The following is a 26,632-nucleotide window of genomic DNA, read 5'->3' as shown; positions in this document are numbered from 1 at the left end:
GACCAAGGTCAACAGATCTCCACACACATGTGGTGTAGAGACGAACATCACACTGTCAACGCTCTTCACTGAAGTGATGGCCCAGAAAGTAACCCCAGAGGAGGGAGCGAGCCAACAGCCTCACCCCGTGAAAAGAAACCTCATCTAGTGGGAAAGAACTCTTTAGACACTGTCCCCTGAAGGGCAGATTACACTCAAGGCCACACGTACAGGATCAGAAACCCATGTGGAGACTGGGTAAACACTTGGTAAGAGACACTCTGGCAGACATGAGATGGGAAAGGAGGAGGAAGGAACACGGACTGCCGGGAAGGACAAAGGGGGAGACTCCCATGACGTGAGAGGGAGAACACGAACAAAACCATGCAGGCAGGAACAGGTCGCCTGTCATTTGTGACGGCAGAACAGCAAAGTGGCCTCCACAGAACAGGGGTCATTTAGCTAGGAAAGTGAAGTTGTGAGAGCGTAAACCAGAATGTGGTTAGTGGGAAGTTGGAGGGACCTCACATTTGGTGAGTCAGCATGGAGCTGAGAGGGAGATGGCGCAGTACAGGCAGGGACTCGAACCTTACCTTCCACAGGCCCACCAGGAGGCCTGGGTGTAGACAGAAGATCCGAATGAGTCTGTCCCAGCCAATCATGGTGGATTCAGTTATGTTACTCAGATTGTACTTTGCAATTAAAGAATGCCACCGAGGTCTTTGAACATCCATGCCAAAGAAAGGAAAGAGAGAAATGAACTTTCACATCTGGAGTGTTATCAATTCTGTCTAGTGTATCTAAAAATACTCTCGAAGAAGAGCGCGCTAATAATGTGCACCTTGCTAATAAATGGTGCGTGGAGGGTCAGGGGACATAAACAACTCCTATAAATCAAAGGGAAATGGACACACTCAAATTTCTCGCCCAACTCTGTTTTCCTTCCCTTCCTCCTCGCTCCTACTGTCAACTCAACAGCCCAGTCAGAAGTAAGTAGAAGAATCATAAGGGTGAGAAAGAATCATCTTTTCTCCTCTTCCCCTCAGAGCCCAGCACAATGCTATCATCAAAAGTAGATTCTCATGTGTATTCCTAATCAAGGGAAATAATGCCTAAGCAAAGATGAAATATTTTAAATGACAAAAAAAAGCAGGTGGTCTCAGTAGGCTGTCTGACAGCAGATATACATACCTTTCAAAGTTACTATCAAGGATAACTCAGGGTGAAAATTTTAATATTAGAAAATGAATTTAAACCAAAATCCTGAGTACTGTCATGAAGGAGATCCATGGTGAACTCTGTATTAGAATTAGTGTCTAAGAGTAAGTAACAACTCAGATGTGTAAGGAAACACAACTCTGCTATTCATCATAAGAGGTAAAAACAAAACAAAACAGAAGGAAACATTCTATAAGCACTATAATGGTAAACATAGATGTCTGTCATTTCCAGGGATCTAGAGATAGTTCAGGAAATTATAAAGGAGATGAGATCTCAGTGGTGAATTAACATAGCTCAGCATTAAAGGCAAGTCCCTAAGGAGCTGGGGCCACATGGTATTCAAGCATTCTCCTCCAGCACCTAAGACAGCAGCTGTCAGGAGACAGGTATTCAAATGTTCACTAGGTAAAAGAATCAGAAAACTAAGGAGTTCTGCAGTGGCACTGTTTCCAAGTGGGAGCATGAGAGGGGGAGGCTTTAAGCAACAGAAGCAGATCTGCAGCTTCCACACTACCCTGGTCTCCCCCTCAATTTTCAAAGGACTTTTTGTGCTGAAAACCACAGCAGTTAGGAAGAGGTGGTCAGCGAGCATGTGTGTGATGTGTGACCTAAAAATATTCCCCGCATAGTATGCGGGGAGGAAGCCAAACACAGGGTTAGGAACCTAAGTCTACCAGCAAGTAAACCTTAGATCCAACCCTAAGCGCTCAGAAACGGTAGCCACTGCGACTACGATTATCAGTGTGGACAGACGAGGCCAGGCGGAGCGTGAAAACCCTCCTCTCCCACTCCTCAGTGGGCCCGAAAGGAGAATACTCATCACCCTGGCTCCAGAGCAGTTTAAACAGAGAACCAGCTAAGAGCTCACGTGTCTTGGCCTCACAGGCCATACAGAGAGAAACAAAGGCTGATATCTACTCAACATTCTTCCCAAATCTGGAGAAGTATAGCATAAATCACGGAATGGAGAACACTTGCAGAGGAGAAAATTTAATGAGTCTGACTAGAACGGTATAAATTACAGGAAAATTCAAATTGCAAATTACATAAATAAGGCTTTCACTGCTCTTGAAAAACTTCTCATGGAGGAAAGAAAAAGGACCCAAATAACAATCACCAAGTTTCTCCTTTGCTGTCACACAGATGGGGCATTTGCTCTCCAACTTGCAATAAAAGAGCCCATCAAAAGAGATTCCTAAAAAACACTTTCAGTGTCTGTTCTCCACAGGTTATAAAATGCTAGCCGAAGTCCACTGAGTTTTAATGGAAATAAATTACACTAAATCAATTTTCCCAATGAATTCTAGCACCTCACTCACTGTGCAGTCTAGTACTTCTGACCCGGATGGCAGTTTTCGGGAGCGCAGTATCTTTAACTGAGCTTTACAATTCAACACTATCCACTTCGTCTTCCATGACCATCTTAATGGATGTTAATAATGTTGTCCTAATGCCTATCAATAATATTTCATGATATGTCAAGTCATATATCGTTCAGTGAGATTAGTACAAAGATGGCGGACTGATTCTCCAAACATCATTTCATAGTGCATAAAACCTAAATCCTACATTTAAAAAATCTGGTGTCTATCATGATACCATAAGAAATTTCAGAGATTTATCCAAATAAAGGTACCATTTAAAAATGTAAGCATGCTTCCAAAATATCTTCAGTAATATAATCAGGGAAAATCATTCACATCTTATTCTTCGTAGCATTAAGGTTATTTTCAGAATATGATAAGACCTGGCTTTGTCATCACTAAGAAGCCCAATGCTCTTGTGTTCCCAGCACAAAAAGTAGAAACCTAATCACTGAAACAATCCTCAAAGAATCAGCACCAGAGAGCGGAAGCTACAACAAGGTTCTGGGTTACAAAGCTGCCAAAATGTGTCCATGTCCAGGGAAGCCAGGAAAGAACGCTGCCCCAGCATGCCAACACTTCCCATCCCAAGGACACATGTGACGTGTGAGAGAAACCAGGGGTGGAACACAGCACACAGGCTGGTAGGAACAATGACGTGGTACATGCCATAGCAACGTCAAAGGATGCTGGGCAGTAAAGGAGGCAGTCGAGGGCAGGAAACTGACCCTGGAGAAGGCAGCTAGGACCTCTGTACCTCCGTGTTCACTGTGCCTTTTATGCAGGTGCACTTGCTTGCTCAGGAGGTCAGGATGCTACAGCAGGCAGCACCTGGCTTTTAGGAGAAAGCGACTAATGACCAGAAGAGTGAGCAGGAGAGACTAGTAATGCATGTGGACGCAGCACAGAGCCCCTAAGTATGGACCCCATGCACATCAGCAAGGTGACACACACGGATCTGACTGATGCACTTAACAGTGAAACGTTCTGATCTTCTTCACGGCAGCCGTGCATGCTAAATACTCCTCGCCATCATCATCACCCCATTCCACACACGGGAAAGCTGAGGCACACAGAGACTGAGCTATTTGCACAAGGTTACACATCCAGTCAGTTCAACAGAAAGGAACATAAAAATAAGAATAATTATCTTATAACCTAATGTTTAAACTATGATTACAGTACTATTTACTAAAGAAGAAAGATATATCTTTGTGTTAAAATGGTTAAAACTAAAAAGCTCAAAAGGTTAGCCATCAATCACCTAGGAATTTTGTTAACTAGAATACTATTCTGTTATAGACAACCAAGGTATGAGGAACCTAAATTTAGATCTAATCATAAATGTTATAAATCCATTCTTTTTCTGCTCTATAGTGATCCAGAATGCAAGAGAAGTCTTTAAGATGCAATCGAACTAAAATACACTGATGGTATTTTTAAATTACAAGAATGATGGCGACTAGTATTTACGCATAAGATGTTCTCACCCAAAGGTTCTATTGAATTAGTACTTACCCATTTTTGGAGGGGGTTTTAGATCGGTCCATGAAAACTGGTGTCACACCACACAAATCTAAGGTTGACAACGTGGCTAGCTGTGGCCAAGTTTTGCCATACCACATAACCGTCACTGATGAATCATTTACGGAAAGGTCAATGTGCTCCATGATGTACTCTCTTCCATTTTTTTCTTTCAATATAATTACCCAACCTAAACCAGATATTCTGGAGAAAGAAAAGCTAAAAATGATTGCCTCATTGCAGAAAAAAAATGCTAAAGTCAATTTCACGTATCATCTCTAAAGTTGCTAGTTCCTGAAAAGTCCAAGCTGAAGTTCTCAGAAAGTGCCTGACATAAATTTTCAGTTCATCAATGGTCCTCTCTACAGAGCTTTTCCCCTCACCTCACAAACATTCACTGAACATCAACCATGTTCTCAGAACTAGCATACACAGACAAGACCCCACTCTGCCCAGAAGGAAGGAAGCTCTGGACGCCATTGCTTTATTACAGCAGATTACTAGGTTATTTCTGCTTTTCATAAAAACTGCAGACCATGTATATGGAATAGGGAAATGGTATACAGCTAACAGACACACAGGAACACACGAATACATCAAAAGACAGTCCCTCACAGCATAAACCGTACATTTGTCCTTATACACTCAATACCCTGAGCTTACGCCATCCTTCTTTTTACACCGACATGCATGGAAGTGTTAAATGGGAACATGCCCATGGCTCAAGAGGGTGCTGGGTACCTGAGGGCCTCTTTGGTTTTAACTGGAAGGCCTGTGTAAGTGTTGACAGGTTTGAGAACCTGAGCTAGCGCTGCTTTTACAGATGCTCTTTGTTTTGTAATATATTCTTTCTTCCAATATCCAGGTTCTTTATCCTCAACCGACAGTGAGTTCATAGATACAGCGGTCTTCTCTGCTGAGTTAACTTTCCAATTAGATCTTTTAGGTGAAAATGCAGTTGAATAGATTCTGATCCAAATAAAACTGGGGGAGAAGAGGAACTACATTAACTAAGAGACATTGTCATGCCCCTGCAGTAGCAATGCATTAGCTTAGAGATGCACGATCATTTTTAAATAGTCCGAGTCCATGAATAAATCACACTGAACATTTTACAGCTGCTCATGTGTTAAAGTGAACTGCAGTTTGAGGTAAGTGTTTCAGATTCACCAACCCCAGAAACACGTACTAAAAGGAAGAGCTTACTTCCCAGGATCAAGTTAAAATGAGTGATCTCACGGTATTTGGCATCATCCAAACCACTGCCATCCTACAGCAATAATGGAACAGACTATAGAAAAATAACAAGAAATATACAAGGTGATTCCTATTGTGTTATTTTAAGTATATACATTTTTAAAAGATTGGAAAGGAACCATATATACATACACACACAGAGAAATGTCAGCAGCAATGGAACTGTATGCTATTTTTTATTTCTGTCTTAATTTTTCCACAAGGAACACATTATGCTTGCACAAAGAGAAGTGAAAAAATTCACTGCATAATGAATGAAAAAAATGAAGAAAAAACCAACAACAGTTAGTACTTTTTAAGTACTGTGTTAAGCATTATTTGAGTACTTTGTAAATGTTAACTAATTACCAACAAACCCATGAAGTAGCTACTATTATTGTCCCCACTGAACAGACAATGCAGTGAGGCCCTGATGCAAAGATCTGGCCCCAGCCAGTCTGTGTATGTTGAAGAAACGGTAGACCCAGGATTGTCGCACGCAGACTCAACCAGCTCACACACCCATCCCCTGTGCTTCTCAGCCTCTTTAGTTAACAGAGAAATGAACTTGAGGAAACCAAATAATTTCTCCAAATGCAGAGAGCCAGCGAGCCACAAGGTTGAATCCAAATTCACCTCTGAGTCACAGCCTGTGCCCCTCCCGCCCATCACACCCAGAGGCCTAGGAGAAGTCACAGGAGCAGTGGCAGCTAGCAGGGGCTGAAGGGAGCCCAAGGCACCTCTCTCCCGGCCAATGCTCTCCTTCAGGGACAGAAAGAAACTTCTCTTGGGGGAAACTGAGGTAGGGTTACAATCAATTTCCTACGGTGAAAGGTGAGCTTTACATAAATAAATGTAATGACATGCTAATTTATGTCTCCACATTTCTGTTTCGGTATGGGATGAACTGGCCAGTGGCCAGCAGGAGAAGGCATGCCCCGCACTGGCGGAGACCCGCTGGCGATGCCCCACGCTCCAGAGCCTAGCCCGTGCTCGGTCAGCCAGTCACCACCGCAGCAGCAAGGAGCACCTCGCAGACATTCCACTGGCACACGCGTCTCCTTGATGCAGGCAGTACACAGACTTCCCAGCCAACTCACCCAGAATCAATGCCTACCCTACCAACGCCCTTTCTAGTCTGCACTTTCAAATCATTTCTCACCCCACGAATCCTTTACCACCAAGTTTTCTGCCCTCAGGTATTTATTTTCCCAGTTCTGAAATGTCTGGCCTTTCATATGTGAGCTAAGAGTTGCAAAATGATGATGATTTGAGTCTATCAAGGTAAATCTGAAACTGTTTCGCCAAAATCCCTTGAGTAGGCACTTTTAAAAACTCCCTTCACATAAAAGCTTGTTCATATTTTCTTCAAATTTATTTTACTCGTCATTTTACTCCACGTAAGTGTTCGCAGATCTCTCACATTGGCACTGCACGAACGGCAGCCGATCTATTCCTGTGCACAAACAGCACTCCCAACTCCCAGAGCGAACGCTGCGGCGGAGGGGAGCAGAGCGCGAGCCCCAAACCCCACACACCTTCAGTTATGACCACACCTAACGTCTGCATGAGAACCACTTTCACACACCTCAGCTTCCCGTATTCACCGTAAGTGAAGCCTAAAAAGAACATTTCATAGAACGAAAATCCTGTGCAGGCTGTTCCGCTTGATTATTTATAAAATACAAATGTCAAGTACAAGATGCTTCTAACAAGTACTCAAAACCCAAACACATTCATTTCTTGGTCACCCATCCTGTTAAAAGACTAAGGTGGATTTGAGGACAAGAGCATATTTAGCTTTCTGACTACCAGCCAGGCACACGCAAACTTCAATCAAACAAGTTGTGGACAGAATGGGGCCAATTTAATGTTCTGATAAACAGTGTTTATATGCCCCTTTTGAAGTCTAACTATAAAATCAGACAATGACTCTTAAAAATGAAATTCAACATATGCAGGGGCACCTGGGTGGCTCAGTCGGTTGAGCACCTAACTCCTATTTTTTTTTTTAAGATTTTATTTATTTACTTGACAGAGAGAGAGAGCATGCACTCAAGCAGGAGGAGTAGCAGGAGTGTCTGACTCTCGATTCTGGCTCCGGTCACGGTCTTAGGGGAGTGGGACTGAGGCCCCTGTCAGGCTCCATGTTCAGGGTAGAGTCTGCTTGAGATTCTCTCCTCCTCCCCCCTCCCCCGCTCCTGCTTGTACACACATTTGCTCTCTCTCTTTAAAATAAATAAAAATTTTTAAAAATAAAATAAAATTCAATGTGTGCAATTAAGATATTTCCTATAACAAGAAAACAAACATAAGGGTAACTTCATCAGAAGCTCAGATTTTTAAAGGACAACTCCCAAGAAGGTGGGATGGGCGCATAATTAATAGTAAACATATGCAAGGAACATTACTGGAGGTATGGCCCCAAATCCAGCGGAAGGCCCAGTGCCTGCATCATCTGGACCTGTGAAGGTCAGTGGGGAGACATGATATTTAGGGAAACTAAGAAATTTATAAGTTATCGGCTTATTGAGTAATTGGAGCTCTATCCTTAAAGTAAGAACCCTCCAAAAAGCTATAGTTTGGGATATTTAAGTGACCTCTTTCATGAAAAATGCCTTACTGCTCTTTGCTTTAGTGAATATCTTCACCTCTTATTAAGAGTCATAAAAAAGAGACAAAAATTGTTCTACATCCATTCTAGAACTACTGTCAAGAACAGGCTTATTTCCCTTGAATCCACACTGAACCTTCTTGTGTGTTTACTGACACAGACAGAAACATATTCTTCCATACAGGAGACAACAGCTACGCCAATAGTAAGTTTGATCTTTTTCAGTTCATGCAAAGAGATTCCTTCTCTTTAAGCATATAAATACAAATCACTGAAAATATCATTTGACCATTAGACATATTACCTCTGTGTCCAAAAATACTTTCAAAATTAATTCTTTTAAATTTAAAAAATGGTTAAAATGGTCTTACGAGTTTTCATGACTGCCACCAAAACATGAAAAGACGAAAGAGAGACTTGGTTTTCTCCTTACTTGTCATTGGCCAGATGATAAAAGTGCCTATTCACACATCCAGTACACAGCAGGGTCACGGCGTCCAAGTAGGAAAAGATCTTCAGCAAGATTTCTGAAGGTATACTGAGAGAAGGGAAGAGATCAGAGAAGCGGGCAAGCATTTGAGCTAAAAGTTACCCAGAAAACAATGGCTGTTCACCTCCAAACCGAAGGTGACCAGCACCCCTCCTGTCCGAGAGGCAAACTGCGCTGTTATCTTCCAGTGGTTTCTCAACTGAAACACCCTGCTATCACAAGCCTCATGACCTAAAGGAATCCAGAGACCCAAGGGCATGGGAAGCTAACCTCCTTGGCACGTTACTCATATTCACACGCTGTGAATCCACAGGCAGGATTTCCCTACCCCCCTCATGAAAGTATGCATCATTCTTTGGTGAGATAAAGGAAGAAAAAAGAATGCATTCTTAGCTCTTAATTAAAAAATAACACAGAATCTTCCTCCTCCTTAAAAAAAAATGGAATAGGAAATATCCACTTATTTTCCACCTAACCCATACCACCCTCACGCACCCTCTTCCTGCACGTCCTCACACTTGAAACCTTCCTCTGGGACTTTAAGGAGACACCAAGCCCTCTAAGATTGTCTGAACTCTCTTTTCCTTTCTCATTTATTGCCTAAATAAATGACATTGAGTTGCATTCTCAACACCCCATGTATTTCTATGACCTTACACTTTTACAAAACAACTATCAGAATGTGAATGTGTCCAGAAAGCCTCCCCAATGTTAGGAAGTCAGGGATGGGCACGTTTGAACCTGAGGCTGGAAGAAAGCAAGCCAGAGAAGACTGGGGGAGGGGGGGAGGGTTGGGGATAGAGAACTGAGGCAGTAAAAATCCTTTGGCCAATTTAAAATAGCTTGTCCCTACTCTCCATTTGTGATCTCAACTATGTTAAATTTTTAAATTATGATGAAAATCAGGTTATCAAATGTTTCATAGGGAAATAATCAGTCCTAAGATTCTGATAATACTGAGAAAGAATGAAGTGTCTCCTCAGAGAAAAGATGATGAATGCAAGACATGCCTGATCCCTGTCACTAGTCAGAGCTACCCCTACTCAAAAGCTTTGAGATATTTTAAGACTTTATTTTACTTATTTGACAGAGAGAGAGGGAACACAAGCAAGGGGAGTGTGAGAGGGAGAAGCAGCCTCCCCACCGAGCAGGGAGCCTCAGGGAGCCCGATGCGAGCTTGATCCCAGGACCCTGGAATCATGACCTGAGCCAAAGGCAGACCCTTAATGGCTGAGCCACCCAGGCGCCCCAGCTTTGGAGAGATTTAGCCAGGGACTCCCTGATTGTTAAACAAATGGTTTTGCTTAGGGATTAATTAAATCCCTCCTGCCAAATGAAATTCCTTACATTCAGAGTCAATAAATTAGACACCTTCAGTGACAAAAGGCTGCTAATGTAGACGGCAAAGTTGCAAGAAAACACATTTTGTGAGCACTTGGATAACCCGCTGCACACAGGCTTCATATTTTGACTCAACTGTTTCACAAAAATTCAGTTGTTATTTTTTAAATCATCATAATCCAAAAAAATGTAGAGCTGGGCTTAAAGAAAACATTTCAGAAAAGTATCTGGCAAATCTTATCCAGGAAGAATTATTTAATTGGACTAAAATCCTATTCAAAGGCCATTAGAGAGGTTCACCCTCCTACCCAGCAGACTAACATAATGAAGGGGGGTGCTCTCCCTGTACTTCTAGCAAAAGCAGAAAACCCCCACTTTATAGCTAGAACAGCAGAGATCAAAGACATTCTTAATTATTGTTCATGAGGTTTCCTCAAGGCCAGTACAATTACTATCCACACCCATATTGGGTCACTTTGTGTGCGATTCTAATTATTTCATACTGCAGCGGATGGAGGTGGGGGAGGATGGGGAAGGAGACTGGAAAGTGAGAGGCAGGACAGTCCAAGAAGCTCAAAGTGTCACAGCACAGTGTCTGGTACAGAGAAGGTCCTTGAATATTTGATGGATGTATGAACCGAATGAGTATTCGTTCTATTTCCTGTATCAGATTATTGTATGACAGATCGAGTTCTCAGAGTATAGGGTCTAAAGCTTAAATTGCTGTCCTTAATTCTTTTTTAGTTTTCATTTCTTTTTAAAAACACACTGAAAGTATGTACTCTGTTAGCTGAGTTATAGTATCAAAAGCCCGAAACTTGAAACCAGGTAACTTAGGTTTGAATCTGGATTTTGCGATACGCAGATTATGTGTACCCTATTTCCCCCGCTGTAAATGTCTGCGGGGACCCCACGCATTTGGGGCACCATACAATGTTTAGCAGAGAGTTGGGGCCCCAGAAGCGTCAGTACAGCACAAACCCACAGGCAATGCAGCATCAATTTCAAGTAATTAGTTCAAAAAAAGGATTCTGCAGAACCTTGCCAGGGCAAAATGGGCTCCCAAAGCACTGGAAGCTATGAGACCGAGAGACCTCTGGAGCTTTTAGAAGAACACACTTCAATCTCCTTTCCACTGTTTCAAGGGTCTTTATCAACTAGAACGTGAATAGTTTTGAAGCACATTTTTTAAAAAGGAAAATTTACTTGTCACTTTCAGAAGTTCACTTCATAAACCTAGTCTAATAATGACAGTGCTGACAGGCTGATGACTCATAGCAAACTCTCCGTGTTGTACTTTCTTCCCACGCAATTCTATTCTCAGCTCAGAACAGCAGCTTGGTATGTACAGCGTTGGAACTTTCTCTAAGAACTCCACCCCAGAGCCCCCCAGAAGAGCGCCAACACTGCGACTCACCTCTCCAGAGACAGGGGACTCATAGTGGAGGGCAGCTCACAGTGCTTTCCCCGCCCAGCACACTGTCTCAGGGGAGTGCTTCCAGCACACCGGGCACCCAGCCCCTTTCTGAAAATAAGACGGAAAAGTCAAGTTATAATGACAAGTGACCTGTCCAGGCCCCTCTACAAAACCGTAAAGGGTTCATAAACTCCAAAAATGACTCATTGTGAAATTTCACCTCAGGAAGGGGAAGAAAAGAAGGAGAAGGGAGGGAGTGAGGGAGGGAGGGAGAAAGAAGGGAGAAAGAAGGAAAGAAAGAAGGAAGTGGGGAGGGACAGGCAAGGGACTATGAAACATTCCATGTGTCCTGAGTAAGTAAACCTGAAAACTGGACTTATTCTGATGTGCTTTAAACATAAGATTAATCACTTCTGGCCTTTTGGCTAAGCTCAAGTGTAGTAAACTAGAAGACTGAATATTTGCTTTTATAGGCTGTCAGCATATCAATGAGGTGCTATAAAACTTATTTAAGGGAATAAAAGGATAAAAATAAAATGTTATCAACTGGCCAGCTTCAACCATACAATAGCAGAAACCTAACAAAAAAACAGCATCAATCAAGTAAGAAAAACTTGAGATTTGTGAACCAGAACTGCCCACATAATCTACAACCTTGCTGGTCTTTGAGGGATGATAACTGGCTCCAACGCTAGCTCTGGCCATCACAGCCACAGAAACACCAATCCTCCAATTTTTTTCACATTTTAAGTATCTTACGTTCAATGGAATATATTTTAACTGGCCATCTATTATTTTAGTGGTACAAAAAAATAGTAAATCTTACAATCAACGGCTTTTAAGTTAATGAAATAAGGTTTAATATTTTATGCAGTTAGCTCTTTTCAGAAGTTCCTAAAATAAATTTTTACTAAAATCAGCCCTCAAAACCACCACTGCTCCATGGCAGCTTGGTAGGGACTGAAACCTACCCAGAAACCCAGGAAGCCACGGGGCCCACAGCCTTCCGTTTCTAGGCAGCAGCCCCCAGACAGGACTACTGGAGGATGTGCTGGTTCTCTTGGACAGGTTTGGAAGCTGCTTCTCTACCACACACATCAATTACTGACCCGCCTCCCCCCCAGCGTGGGACTAAAATCTAGAGTAGAGCTTCCACGTGCCCCGTTCACCAATATGCCACTGCTGAGTGTGTAGTTGTTCGCCAAGTTTAGCACTCCCCATTTTTCCTACCAAACCGATTGCCTGGATATATTTGGACTAACAATCAAAAAGGATATGGGCAGCAATTGGGGACAAACTGAGGGTCACGAGAAGTTGGAAGGAAGGGCAAGAGTCTCTCTGGAAGTGGAAGAACAAAAGATCCATCCCCAGGGATGGATCTGAACAGTGGATGGTGCTAGATCCCCAGCACGCCTACTGCAGGGGGCCCAGGGAGCGTGTGGTCCACAACCCCGCACAGCCTGAAACCCGCTGTGGAAATGGGCCCACGACGTGTACATCCGTAAACACTCAAACTGCCTGGTGATGCCCCATGTGCTTCTGAGCAGCCAGAGAATAGTCTGTGCTCCTTTTATAGGTTTTTCTCTTCAGAAGCTGCATAACGGCTAGTCATGGCAAGCCCACCATAAACATTAGCTAGCAGCTGCATGAGGACACCTCAACCTGGGAGAGGCGGACGCAGGAAACCTTTCCAGATCCTGGGAGGTAACAAATTCACCACGTAAGAAACACTGGCTACCCAGGCCTCTGCATGCCAGCTCCAGCAAATGACATTCAATGTGCCAGTGAGTTCTTGGGAATGCAAAGAAGTTAGGCAGAACCAGGGGTACCCAATCTGTGCTCTGCAGGACAGGAAAGAAGGGAGAGTGGGCAGAAGAAGCCCTCATTTGGAAAGCTCTGCAGTGCCTCCCCTTTTATTCAGAGAATTCTACCTATGCAACAGATCTTTGAATATCTGTTCAAAGTATTACTTAAGCAAAGATTTCCACAACAGAAAAGCTTCAACTCCACTGACCTGGCTCTAACACAGTAATAAGAAGTGAAACACAATTTCCTAATTGTATTAGTGTCCTAGGGCTGTCTTAACAACCTGACTCAAACTAGTGGCTTAAAACAACAGAAATTTATTGTCTCAGTCCTAGAGGTCAAAAGTCCAAAGCCAAGGTGTTGGGAGGGCCATGCTCCCTGCACAGTCTCTAGGGAAGAATCCTCCCTTGCCCCTTCCAGCTTCTGGTGGTTGCTGACCATCCTTGGTGTTCCTTAGCTTGTGGCGACTAAGGTGACCAACTCCAACCTCTGCCCGCTCCTTACCCAACCATCTTCCCTGTGTGTGTCTCCATCTCTTCTTATAAGGACGCCAGTCACATTTGATTTAGGATCCATCCGAACCCAGTGTGGCCTCATAGTAACTAATGACATCTGCAAAGACCCTATTTCCAAATAAAATCACATCCTAGGGTTCTGGGTGAACGTGAATTTGGGGGGCACCATTCAACACAATACACAAATTTTAAACATATACATTTTTAAATGATTTAAAAGCACTCCTTATTTTAAGTGGTTAACTTCTTGTAAATTCTGTACCAATCTGTATTGCATATTCAAAGATCAAATATCTTTAGTTGACAGAGGTTTCTAACACATAAGCTTTAAGTAAAAGGCATTTCTATTACCACTCCTTCAAATAATACTATCTGCCCGGATTTCCCAGCCAGTGACACTTAGACCCTGCCAGTATGAATGGTCATGCCAAGAAGTCTGGGGATCCATATATAGACATTGTATGTGAAGACTGAGGAAATCTTCCTTAACTTAAATGAATACTGCTGGGGTCCTCAAATACAAATTTGTTTAAAAGCATTAGTAAATTGGGACGCCTGGGTGGCTCAGTTGGTTAAGCATCTGCCTTTGGCTCAGGTCATGATCTCAGGGTCCTGGAATGAGCCCGGCATCAGCCTCCCTGCTCAACAGGGAGCCTGCTTCTCCCTCTGCCTGCTACTCCCCCTGCTTGCGCGCGCATGCTCTCTCTCTGACAAATAAATACAATCTTTTTTTAAAAAAAAGGATTAATAAATTGATAATATCTTTTTGCCAAACATATTTCTGCAATCAAAAAGTGTCAAAAAAAATAATAAAATCTATTACACCCTAAGTCCGTTCCAAGGGAATCGAAGAAAAGTAAATTAATATGCTGTATTGATCCATTTCAATCTAGCAAACTGGCAAAGACCAAATAAAGAACATCTCATTCACTGCTGGGAGCATAAATTGGTATAAACAGTATGGAAAGCCAAATCTGGTAGTGTTTACCAAGAGCCTTAAAAGGCACATGTATTTTTTTAAGCCAGGAATTTCACTTACACAAAATGTATCCCAAAGCTAGAAAATGAGCCCAAAAATGTGACTCAAGAAAATCTACCTCAGAGTTGTCTGCACTGATGAACTTCCAAAGCCAGTACAGGGATTGGTTCAACAGCCTGGCTCCAAATAGTGAACAACATTCAGCCAATTAAAGGGACAGTTTCAACACAGGTGAAAAGTGTCTGAGATAGAAACAAGCTCATGATGTCTTCCAGATGTCTGCATGGCTTGGTCCCTCACCTCATTCAGGTATTCATGCAAGTATCACCATCTCACTGACAGCTCCTTTGGCCGTTCTCTCTCAAACTCTAACCCAACTACACACACACACACGCCGCATGTGCACACACGCACTTTAGGCCCCCTCCTATTTTTTCCTTAGCACATATCACCATTCATCACTACACATCTTACTTATCCACTTTGCTCACATCACTGGAATTGTAAGCTCCACATCCGCAGGTCTTTTGCATAAGTTTTGTTCACTCCTGATTCTCAACCCACAACATGCCTGGCATACAGTCAATAAATACCTGCTACATTAATAACATCAGTTGAAAATAGCAGGCTGTATCGGGATACACTACATTTTTATAGTGTATTTTTGAATTTATCTCTTAAGAGAAAAAGTAAACACACACAAAGGAAAAAGGTCTGGAAGGAAAGACAAGGTATTAACCAGTAATACGTCTGATTCACAGAATTACAAGGTTACAAAGTTTTTTGCGTGGTGGTTCTTTTCAAATGGGGGCTGGAGAATTGAAGGGACAGAACTCCATGCACTTTCTATTATTTCTTAATATGTTGAATATGCAATAAACTGTGGGATTTTTGTTGTTTTAATTTCAAAACTGAGAATCCTATACATGAGAAGGTTTGGACTCACAGTTTGATAGCACAATCCTTCAGGCAGGAGCAGTGGTTCCAAAGGCATTCACACCATTCTGGTGTACCAGCTGCCCTGAAATCTGGGGGCACAGCTGGCAGAAAGTTCAAAAGGTCTTTGAAGTCTCTTATTTGTCTTAAACAGTAATGCAAATGTTCCATTCTACTGGATAACTTATCTGTGGTTGTCTTACAATACAAATGTATTATATTATTTACCAGTTAAATTACTTAACATTTTCCCCCAAAGCCACCGCATTAATTTTACATGTCAGGAGGATGCTCCATGCATTCCCTGCCCACTGGCACCTATCTGTTTGAGCAGTGCAGCCTACCTGTTGCTGTTTTACTTTTCCATAATTAAAATAGACCTCATGAGTCCCTATTTCACAAATCAGAGAAGACTATAGTTTTAATGAGTCTAATAGTGACTCATTTAAGGTCCCAAGCTAGAGACCAAGAGCTTCAGAGACTCTCATCTCCTGACTGTCCTTCCAGAGCTCTTCCAACCGTATTATATTCTATATCTTATCAGTATGGTTTTTGGTATTATTGAAAGTACATCTCCATTTCTCCATAAAATAAACCAACTGCACATTTTCAATGGCCACACAATTAACAAATCCGTAAGTTCCATGCATGTCCTCATGTAGGTTTGTGTGTCGACAAAATTAAGTGCATACTTAGCTGACATAATTAGTAAGATGACATTTAGTTTAAAAACACTATTTTTAAGTAATAGATTTCACCTAATAGCTTTGAATAAATTCAATATTAAAAAAATTTACCTTAAAAAAAGAAAAAAATTATATTCTGAGCCTGATTTTTGATATTTGACAAACCAAAGAAATTAGATCAAGTAGAAATTAAGCCAACCTGATAGTCTTCTGCTATTTTTCTCACAGTTTATGACATTTACACATGTTCACATTTTTTCGTTAAAAAGGGAGCTACTGATTCCTTATTAAAATCTAATTTTTCTGCAGTGAAACAATAAAAATCACCACCTACTTAGACCATCTGCAATCATTCTTGGAAGCTGATTTTTCTTTCCCATAAAGAATGCAGACCTCACCACCAAATCACAGGCTGACATGCAGGCTCCCATGCCAGGCACTCCAATTACGTCATCACCAGGAAGTTCACTCAACTTACAAAGTAACAGAAGATTCATCACATAAAAATCATTCTGCCCCCCACTTGCAGAGCTCTAGATATAAAGACTAATTTTGGTAATCATGGCAAATTGATTTAAAATTCGAGGCTCCAATTTAAATGCCACTGTTTCTCTCCTACAGAAGTTTTGAAGGCACTGTCACCGTTTTGGTTGTCACGAGGCTTGTGGTACGTCTAGCATTGCAGCTATTCTCAAGAACCAACTATTACCATAATACTAAGGTGCAGAGAACCACTTCTGAAACCAGGGTAAGAGGATAACGGACCCTAGGACGAACATGGGACAACGTCTTGGAGATTCGGAAAAACAAAAAGTAATTTAAGGTATTGAACTGCTAAATAACAGAATCATTTTTTATATGTAAACATAGACATTTGGTTTATTAGAAGGCATAATAAGCATGAGTTTTTTGTATCTTACAAATCATGAGGACTTGCAGCAAAAAGAATCCTCAAGAATGCAAATTGTTCTTTGTACTGTCCTTGCACCTGGCAAACCAATTGAGATGATGGGTATAAAGCTAGGAACCACTCACCATAAAATGAGAAGAACCTAATAAGGTACCATGATAGCACACTGATACCTCTAACAGACTGGATCATTCACTGTGAAATGAACCATTACCCTTGGAGTCCAGCTAAAAGATCTTTTGGGATGTAGCGGCAGCCTCCTGCCTCCCGCCCCTCCCGCATCTCCTCAAAGCTGCCTTCTCTCACTGTAGAAGAGGACCACCCTTCAGAACCAGGGTGCCCAAGAGAAATGTAGGGACAGGGCTCTAGACACCAGGACAAGAACACAAGCCCAGCACTTTGTCAGGAACAGGCAGAAGGGGATTAGGGGCTGAACTTCAATGGGTGGCTATCATTAGGCATCCCTTCAGGGTTTGCTTAAAAACACAGACCCACCGGACGCCTGGGTGGTTCAGCTGCTAAGCAGCCAGCTCTCGGTTTCAGCTTGAGTCATAACTTCAGGATTGTGAGCTTGAGCTCCGTGGTGGGACTGGTGGGACTCTGCCCTGGGCGCAAAACGTGCTTAAGATTCTCTCTCTCCCTCTCCACCTCTCTCTTTCCGAAAGAAAGAAAAAAGGAAAAGAGGGAGAGGGGAGGAAAGGAAAAAGAAAAACGCAGAGAAGGCCTCGAAGTTAGAAGTGCAGAAACTGCCCCAGGAAAACACACTCCCAGACCAACCCACCCACCCCAACTATCTGCTTAGGGGTTGTGTCCATTGGGCGGGAAACCATGGGCGGGAAAGAATATAGGTAACGTTTTGATGAGTAGATTCTACTTCCCTAACTTACAAACTCATAAAGAGGACAAAAGGGGGGGCTCGTTCTGAACTGGTGCCCTCTCCGCCACCTGCAAGTGCAGACCAGTGATGGGCAAGTGCCCTCGCAGGTGAAGCGCATCCGCGCGGCAGAAGGCGGCGAGGCGCTGCTCCAGGATTCCCAGTTCCCCCCACTGTCTAGAACTGAATGAAGGGAAGGAGGAAGACTGTTCCCCGTTGAAGCTACTCTACTTGTATCGGGACTTGAGGTAACCGCACGTTTCCAGTTAACGAAATTTCCTCCCGCGGTTCTTCAGACCTCTCCCACACTAAGAAGAGCCGCGAGCGCCGCGCCATGCCGACGAATGAAACTAGAGGGAGAAGGGTGGCGGGGTACTGACCCGACCGCGGCCCCCCGACAGTCACCTGAACTCGGCCGGCCCGGCGGTCCCCGGGGCCGCGCCGACGCCGCCGGGCGGCATACGCAGCGCCTGGAGCCCGAGCCAGTGCTGCTGCAGGAGCCTGCCGCGTCCCGTCGCCATGGACACCCGGCGGGAGCGCCTGAGGCGGAGCGATGGCCCGGGGGAGGAGCGCACCGCCCGCGCCACGCCCTCTCGGCGCCGGCTCGCTCGCCGGCGCGTGTGCGTAGGGGCGGGGCGAAGGGCGACACCGCCTTCCCGCCGGCCCCAGAAGCGGTTCTAGAAACTTCTGGGGCCCTGCTTCTTCCCACGCCCCACGGCCTGATGCCGAGGACGCCGCGTAGCAAGTGGACCGCTTAATTTTGGCTACTGGCCTTGGGCACTGCGCCGGCCTCGTCCCTCCCCACCTGTTGGCTCTGGGGAAGTTTGTGCTGTTTCCTGTCCGGTTTCCTTGGGGAGAAACTGAAACGCAAAGGCTACATCATTTGCCCGTAAGGAACGGCAAAGCTACAATAAGACTGAGAATTTCCCAGCGTACAGCCCTCTAAGGGTTACAAGAACACCCAGTTTGTAATCGCTAATTCGATTTTTGCCTGTTGCGCGATCACTCTTTTCCCACCCGTGCGGCGCCAAATACGTGCAGCGCATGCGTAGGGAGCTCTAGAAGGATGCGGAAGGGCCGCGTGCCCTCTGGCCGCCTTGCACTGTGGGAGATGTAGTCCTTATGCCTTTCCCGCTGCGGTAACTCTGGGAGGAGTGAGGGCTTCAAACTACTATTCCCAAGACTCCTCAAGGTTTCCCAGGTTACTTTGCAGAGGCATGGCGGGTAGTGTGTGAATGTCAGTACGGAAGGTAATTAAAGCACTTTAATTCGAGTGAAAAGAGCACGGAAGGGAAGAGGAGGTGGACACAGCTTCTTTAGGAAGCTAACGTTTTTGCCGAACACGCCGTGCAGAATCACCCGTGTGAATGTGTAGCACTGAGTACACTCCGGCTGCGCGTGTGTATTGGGTAGTGAAGCTTTGCTGTTCCAAATTGGCACCTTTCCAAAGCGGAGCAGTTTTCCGTGATCATGATTTGTACTTTTTTACGAGCTGCACAGTGTGCGGAGAAGCTGCGCAGGTCGTCGGGGAAGCGGCTGTTCCCGCCACACTTAGTGCTTAACAAAGCTTGCTTGAAGACTGCGCCCAGCTTGAGCTGGGGTCTGCAAGAGCGAAAGAAAGCGGTGCCACCCAAGTGTATCCTTGGAGTCACCCAGAAAACCATCTGGACGCAGGGGCAGAGCGCCCAGAGGGCAGGGAACGACAGCAGCAAACAAGTGTCTGTGCACAGTCAGAGAGGAGAAACCGTCGTCTCAACGTCACAGAAAGGTAATGGGAGTGATCAGTCTTTGAACAAACGTGACGAGAGCTACCACTGTCCTTTCACACAGGTTCAGTGCTAAAGATAGAAAAACAGTTCACACAAATTAAAAGGTAGGACCCTTCAACACAGTTCAGAATTTGAGAATATAGACCTACAATTTTCTTCACAGACTTGAACTCAGATTTCAAAGTTGATTTTTACATAACTTCGTTGAATTATGTCTAGAAAATTTTTGTCAACTTTTATTAGTTTAAGCGTGGAGCTGTATAAAACTTAACCATTGTTTAGAAGTTTATAATAAGTTAGATTTCAGAGATGTCCTTTCATCTCAGTTGAATTAACTATTCACTCCGTCAGACATTAAAACTCATATGTATGAGGCACACCTACCCGTTTCACACAACTGAAAATTAAAACCACATTTTCCTAATCTTAATTTCCTAATAGCCAGGTCAGTGCTCTTCAGAACAACCATTCATGAGTATTCTTGAGCTTCCATTTTCTCTATGCTTAACACTTGAACAGATGCTAATGGGTGTGCCAAGGAATTCCTGCACACAAATAGGTTAGCATTTAGTGAGGAAGAAAGTAGATACAGAGTCTGAAACAGTGAAAACACAGTAATTGTGCTGCAGAGAGAGTAGCAGGGAGTGTAAAATAGATACAGAGTAATTGGGTGGAATAAATAGGTATTATTGAGGCGTAATCCATAGGGAGTAGTTCATGTAGGTCAACTCAGCACTGCTTTTGAATGACTACTGTACCCAGATGTTGAGATAGATTCTTCATGCTACAGAATTAAAGATGTTCAAAGCATCGTTTACCTCCGGGTGACACGGGCAGCAATAAAAAGAACATAGATAATAGGAAAAGCAAAATGTAATTCTGTCAGGGAAAGTGAGAGAAATTTTCATAGATGAGCTAACGAATTTAGTGTTTATTGTTTATTTCTTCATTTCACAAGTAACCTGTAGAAAAAATAAGTAAAAGGAAACAAATGGTTGAGACATCCATGATTATACCATGCAAAGATGACTATTGTTAATATTTTGCTGTGTGTCATTTCGTACATACAGTTTTTGACAACATTAACAAAAAACTGTATCCTATCAATTGTTTTGTAATCTGCTGAATACGTAAAAAACAGACTCATTCATTCATAATAGCCTGAACAGCGTGGTGAGGGACAATTCAAAGTTCAGCTCGAATGAACAGCCTGTGTGCAGAGGACAAAGGCACAGACTGTCAAACAGCGTCTGTCAAGCCTTCAGGCTCCAGCAACAGTGCTGCTTATACTGCACATGGGTCCTGCTGCAGAGTCTTGTCCTCATCTGGACCCCATTCAAAGGCGACAGAGTCCAGAGGGACCTATCACACATCGTGGTAGGATGTACAGGATGCAGGAGTTTCTTTTCTTAGGGATGGGTGTCTTGGCATGCCCCATGCACTGTACCCCTACAAGTTTTGCTTACGTGTTCAATGAGCCCTGGATCTGTTTTCTGGGCTCATCCCCCACACTTGGAGTACATGTGTTTACCAAGCTATCCAACACACATGCCCCTTGTTACTTTTGCCTCCGACTAATATGATGGCATAAATAGAATGGACAAGTGTGATGTTTTGCAGAATGTCCACAACAGCGTTGTCCAAATAAAATGATGCAGTGATGGAAATGTTTTGTCTGTATGCGGTCTCAGTGTGGTAGCCACTAGCCACGTGTGGCTGTTCAGCACTTGAGGTGTTGCTGGTGTGACTGAGGAACAGCTTATTTAATTTAAAGTTAACTTAATTGTAAACTTAAACTCAAATAGCCATGTGTGGTGTGTGGTTACTGTACAGGACAGCCAAAATCCAGAAGGTCCAGGTCCCTTAAAACGAGGTGATAACATGTGGGAGACCTAACAAACCCTAATCGAGGCCGTACACATATGCTGTTGTCTCTGTCACGTTCCTGCAGAGCACTGCAGCTCCTTCTCAGTCAAGAAGCCGGATCTGGGCAGGTTCTTCATTTTCTAAGTTTATTCGCTTCACAAATCTGTGGCCAAGTGAATTCCTGTTCTAAATTCCATTCTGTTTGTGTGCACAGCCAGTGGGGGTGGCAGGGTGGGAAAGTGACTGTCAGAGTCAAGGCCTGTTTCGATCCCTTGGACGGAAGTTGACAAAGCAGACACTTCATCTGTGAGCAGCAGAATGTGTCCGGTGCTGCTCAGTCTGTATTGTGTTTTCACGCCGAGGGCCTGGATCACTTGTTTAAGTGTTTCTTTGTCTTAGAAAGTAAAGAGGTATTAAAATTATAATACTAAATACAATTATCCCTGGACCAGAGTTCTGAGGTTCTTTTGAAAACTTTCCTCAGGTGGTTCTGATTCACAGGGAGGCTTGAGATCAGCCGCCCTGGAACACACGAAGACCCCCGCGTGGGGTCCCGACTCCACATGTCCCCCCGCTAGAAGTGGTGAAGCCGTGAGCGTTCCCGCCTGTCGGGCACACGTCTGACTCAGCCGTGCTTTCTCTCTACAGTGAAAGAAGCTGGAAGAGATGTTACCTATTTGATAGTGGTGCTATTTGGAATCACCGTCACAGGTTGATCACAGCAAGTATAATAGCTACCCCGCAAGTCTTTTTTAACTTAACACTTGTCTTGCTCTTGCTTTGCTTGATCTTCTTTTTCTGTAATTTGCAGGTGGCTTGTTTTACACAATTTTCAAAGAACTTTTTTCTTCATCGAGTCCTAATAAGATCTATGGGAAAGCCTTAGAAAAATGCAGATCACACCCCGAGGTTAGTCCTCCAGATGGAGTCACACACACTGTGAATATCGGGGGAAAAAATGCCAGCCGGGGTGGAGGTGGGGGCAGAACATACATATTGGTTCTGAGACTAGTGATGTTTATGTGATAATAAAGTCATGACGGTTGGATTGTGATTGTTATTAGCTCTCGGTTCTGTACTTGAAATGCTTTAGGACCACCCAAAGGTCTGTGTAGCGGTGTTTTCATCCTAATTATGCTAGAGAGTCACTTACTGTCATAGATAGTAAATGCCTAGACCTTGCCAGAGTGTTAAACTCCTGCAGTAAGTTCCTAGCCCTGTGAAACACCTGATTCATGACCTCGCGATCACGATAGTAGTTAGTGACACTCACTAAAGGCACATTGTGACCAGGCACTACACTCAGTGCATCGTCATTCTTGGCTCTCACGGAAGCCATTTGTGTTCAATACTATGACTCTCCCGTTCACAGAAGGAGACACTGACACGTCAGAGATGGGGGAGCTCAACCACAATTGCTGAGCTGAAAGCGGGACAGCCAGGACCTGAGCCCAAGTTTGTGTGACTCCAAAGCTTATGCTCTTAAGCACAGCCTGCCCAAAGCATTCCCCAGGAGGAGGCTGCCATGTAGAACAGCTGCTCACGTCTCTTAGGGGTCCTGCCAGAAGGAAGGCTTTCTGGTCACAGAAAGCCAGCACAGCCACTGTAGCGCCAGACTTCCTACGCCCTGGGTGGAGGGCTTCAGCATGGGAAAATAGTGCTCATTGAAATCTTAATCCTCATGCCTGGAAGGAAAATAGCAGATAGCACCAGAAACTATCAGGGCGGCTTCTCGCACAGACCCAGGTGCGTGAGAAACACACAGCACTCTGTGAGGGGAGAGGTGTGAAGCCACAGGTGCCCTCAGAGCAGGTGCCCTGACTGGGTTCCCTGGGGCCCCATCTCCGCTTGGTCCTCCCGAGTCTCCAGTCCTGTCCGCAGGCTAACGGTCTGCAGCACCTTGTGCTTTAACTCTCTTGATTTCTTATCGTTGGACTCTGGGCCGTCCGTGAGACCCATGAAGGAGGAGTCAGGGAGACACATCTCTGAGTAAGTGGGAAATGAGCAGGGAACAAGGAAGGTTCCAGTTATGTGGTTTTTTTGGAAAGGCTCCAAAGTATTTGCATTTTAAACTCAAGAAGAACTACATTTCCCTGTCGTGAGTTTTCCTGTTAGGAATCATGGTTCCATACCTCTGGATCTGAGGTGATTATTGCAGGCTTCCCCCGGCGTCTGAAAGGGGCGTGCTCCCTCGAAAGCTCTCGAAAGTCAAGGGCATGAAGCGAGGGCGCAGCCACCATTTCCTGAAAGCAAGAAGCCTTGGGTTTTGTTCAGTTGGCAAACACAGGTACTAACGTAGGTTCTTTAGAGTGAAGTGGTGAAGCCTGTGCTCGTTTTCTTTCACCGTCTTTAGCGACTCAGAGAATTGTCTTGTCCTTGTAGCTTTGAGTATTAGACCCCATGAGATACATCTCACTGAAAACGTTCCGATGTGTGTTTAACCATTTGCCTGCTTTGTTGTGCCGGGTGTTTGTGAGGGAAGTAGGAACACCTGTCGTGAAGCCGTGGGTCACAGCATGGAGTCACCGACTTCGGTGTCTGCAGGAAAGCCGTCCTTAGGGGAGCAGTTTTTTCATCGTTGGAGTTGTCATTTTGAAAGGGTCCCAGGCTTAATGATTTGTTTGCTTAAAAAAATCACTTGGTTTGTCAAAATCTTTCCCCGGGAAGCTTGAAAGGCAGAGGCCTTACTGAGTCCCGCGCTGCGTCTGTCCCGCAGGTCATCAGTGTCTTCGGCGAGCCCGTGAAGGGCTACGGGGAGGTGACGCGCCGCGGGCGGAGGCAGCACGTCAGGTACCACACTTCACCCGCCTTCCGGAAGCTCGGGGTCATTTTTAAACGACAGGAATTGAGGCTGTGCTCTTTGGCTTTCTTGACAGTTTTATCGAATATGTAAAGGATGGGCTGAAACACATGCGCGTGAAGTTCTACATCCAGGGCTCCGAGCCTGGGAAGCAAGGAACTGTGCATCTCGAAGTGAAGGAGGTGGGGGATCGTGTGGGGACCGGGTGGACCGAGGGCTCTGGGGCAGCGGGACAAAAGCTACACCTGGAAATATGTTTGTTTTTCAGAACCCAGAAAGTGGCGAGTATGAATTTCGATATATATTTGTTGAACTTGAGCCCTACCCTAGAAGAACTATTGTCATCGAAGATAATCGATCCTGAGATGATTGCAGGACCCCAGCAAGCACGGCTTCTGGGCGGATGTGGCATGGGGCGGACCCCCAGCTCTGCTCTTCCCCGCTCCTCCCGAGTCTGTAGAATGAGTCAGGACAGAGTGTGTAGCACAGAAAAGTGAATGGAAGTGGGCAGTCGCTGCATTTAGATGAGCTGGAGATTCTCTTGTAGAGGGCAAAATCACGAAATAGAACACAGTTTATGCTATCCCTGAATCAATCATGGACTGTATTTCTGCTCTAGTTAATATCCTCTTTCATGATAAGAAATCCTTGTTATTAAAAACTTTACACCATGTAAATAACAGAAGAGAGTATTTTATGCTTTTATGTTGTATAACTATATAAAATCTGTGAAATAAAGTCAAAACTAACAAAAAGATGTCAGAAGCAGCTTGCTTCCGTAGACCGGAGTCTGACATTTGGGAACAGGACGTTCGAACGACAAGTTCACATGATAAGCATACCCTACACAATGCCTGCAGAAAGGCTGTAGTACTGCCGTGTGTCTCGTACTGCGTCCTCAGTGCGTGGGGACGCTGTGTGCAGTGGGAGGAGCCCACGCCCGCTGGTCGGGGGGACTGGGCCCTCAGCAGGTGCGTGTCAGACCTCACTGTCCTGGCTGGTTAGGACGACAACGAGAGGACAGGTGCAAGCATCTGACCACAGATGGCATCATGGAGTGTCCCCACATCCTTTAGAACAGACGTCCCTCCCAACTCCCAAAGGAGTGTGGAGACCAATGGGCCTGGTGCACCTGTATGTAGAGCGTCTTTCTGGGAGATGACAACTCTCTTTTACCTCAAGTATTTACAAGCAACCTAGAAAAGTGATCCTCACGAGAGTGTAATCACGTGACTGTGAAGTAACTGCACTGGGAGAGATCTAGAAATGCCCTTTATCTGTGGGGCAGGCGGGTGCGGGGGGGGGGGGGGGCTGGTCCATCCTGTGACAACAGGGTTAAGGCTTTTTTCAGTAGCAGTGGACAACATCAGAAATGAGCAGGAGTGGAAGGTACTGTCTCCAGTTGAGAAAGAACTGGTAGCTGCCTGAAGAATGAGAGCCGGGGAAGAGGCCAGCAGGACAGTTATTATGACAGCACGCAGGGGCAGAGTGGGGAGGGCGCACCACCTCACAATCCCCCCACCCCCTATCATGGTTAACAGACACTAAGGAACAGATTCGTGTTTCTGCTTTGAATTTTGAACTTGTTTTGTCTTTTATTTTTCTTGGGTTGCTAAAGAGGAAAGAAATTTTGGGACATGCAAAAGAAAAGGAAGCAAGGGAGGAGACACAAATGCAGGGAGGAAGGGACAACGATAGAGCAAAGTCCCAGGGGACTGGATTCAGCACAGACCTGGGGGGAGCCGGGCGTCTGTGCGGGGGACAAGTTTGGAGGCACCCCCAGCTGGCTAGCCTGAGTATGTCATAAGTTGAGAAAATGCTCAGGGTGGGGCTGGGGCTTGGAGAGGGGGAGGAGGTTTGCCCTAGCCTCCAAAGGACAAGAGAGAGACTGACCAGGGAGTGGTGGCCAGGGTGAGACCAGCCCCGGAAAGTGTGTAAAATGGCAGCCGGCCAGACGTGCAACCACAGTCACAGGGACAGAACGGACGAGGCAGACGGGTGGGTGAGTGTGAGGCCGCAGCACTGCAGGAGAGCAGGCTTGTTTCCCCCGCAGATGGCGAGCCCTTACGAAGATCAGGGAGGGGCTGGCCTGCCAGAGGCAGTGCTCTCGGGAAGGGGGCAGTGAGCAGTGCAGTGACGCTTTCGTGCAGCCACGGGCCTATTCACACCTACAGCACGTGGAAGCCGGTGACGCGCCAGAAAGGATGCACTTCAACCAACCGCGCCGGGGCATCCGGTACCCGGGGGGGAAGAAAGGCAGTGGGCTCCCTGCTCCACACCACACAAGCCTCCATTCCACGTAGAT

General features: G+C 44.9%; 2 protein-coding genes across 2 annotated transcripts in view; one reads left to right on the top strand and one right to left on the bottom strand.

Moving 5' to 3' along the window:
• Window positions 1-18,546, bottom strand: part of FBXO15 (F-box protein 15) — a 53,178-nt gene extending 34,632 nt beyond the window's left edge. The window contains exons 1-6 of the mRNA XM_045790265.2: window positions 18,298-18,546; window positions 11,187-11,294; window positions 8,372-8,476; window positions 4,830-5,072; window positions 4,083-4,292; window positions 573-699 (exon numbers count right to left, since the gene is read on the bottom strand). Coding sequence (XP_045646221.2) covers window positions 573-699; window positions 4,083-4,292; window positions 4,830-5,072; window positions 8,372-8,476; window positions 11,187-11,294; window positions 18,298-18,413 — 909 coding nt within the window. The 5' untranslated portion in view covers window positions 18,414-18,546. The remainder of the gene's footprint in view (window positions 1-572; window positions 700-4,082; window positions 4,293-4,829; window positions 5,073-8,371; window positions 8,477-11,186; window positions 11,295-18,297) is intronic.
• Window positions 18,547-19,091: 545 nt separating this feature from the next.
• TIMM21 (translocase of inner mitochondrial membrane 21) lies at window positions 19,092-25,099 on the top strand. Its single transcript, XM_045790267.2, has 6 exons — window positions 19,092-19,660; window positions 22,176-22,238; window positions 22,339-22,436; window positions 24,244-24,317; window positions 24,404-24,509; window positions 24,596-25,099. Exons 1-6 carry the CDS (start codon window positions 19,363-19,365, stop codon window positions 24,689-24,691), a joined length of 735 nt encoding a protein of 244 aa, XP_045646223.1. The 5' UTR covers window positions 19,092-19,362; the 3' UTR covers window positions 24,692-25,099.
• The last annotated feature ends 1,533 nt before the right edge of the window (window positions 25,100-26,632 follow it).

This window comes from Ursus americanus, chromosome 19, assembly GCF_024610735.1.
Source record: "Ursus americanus isolate L20-20 chromosome 19, mUrsAme1.1.p, whole genome shotgun sequence".
Taxonomy (NCBI): Eukaryota; Metazoa; Chordata; class Mammalia; order Carnivora; family Ursidae; genus Ursus; species Ursus americanus.
Note: the sequence above shows the minus strand (reverse complement) of the source record. Positions and strands in the feature narration are given on the sequence as shown.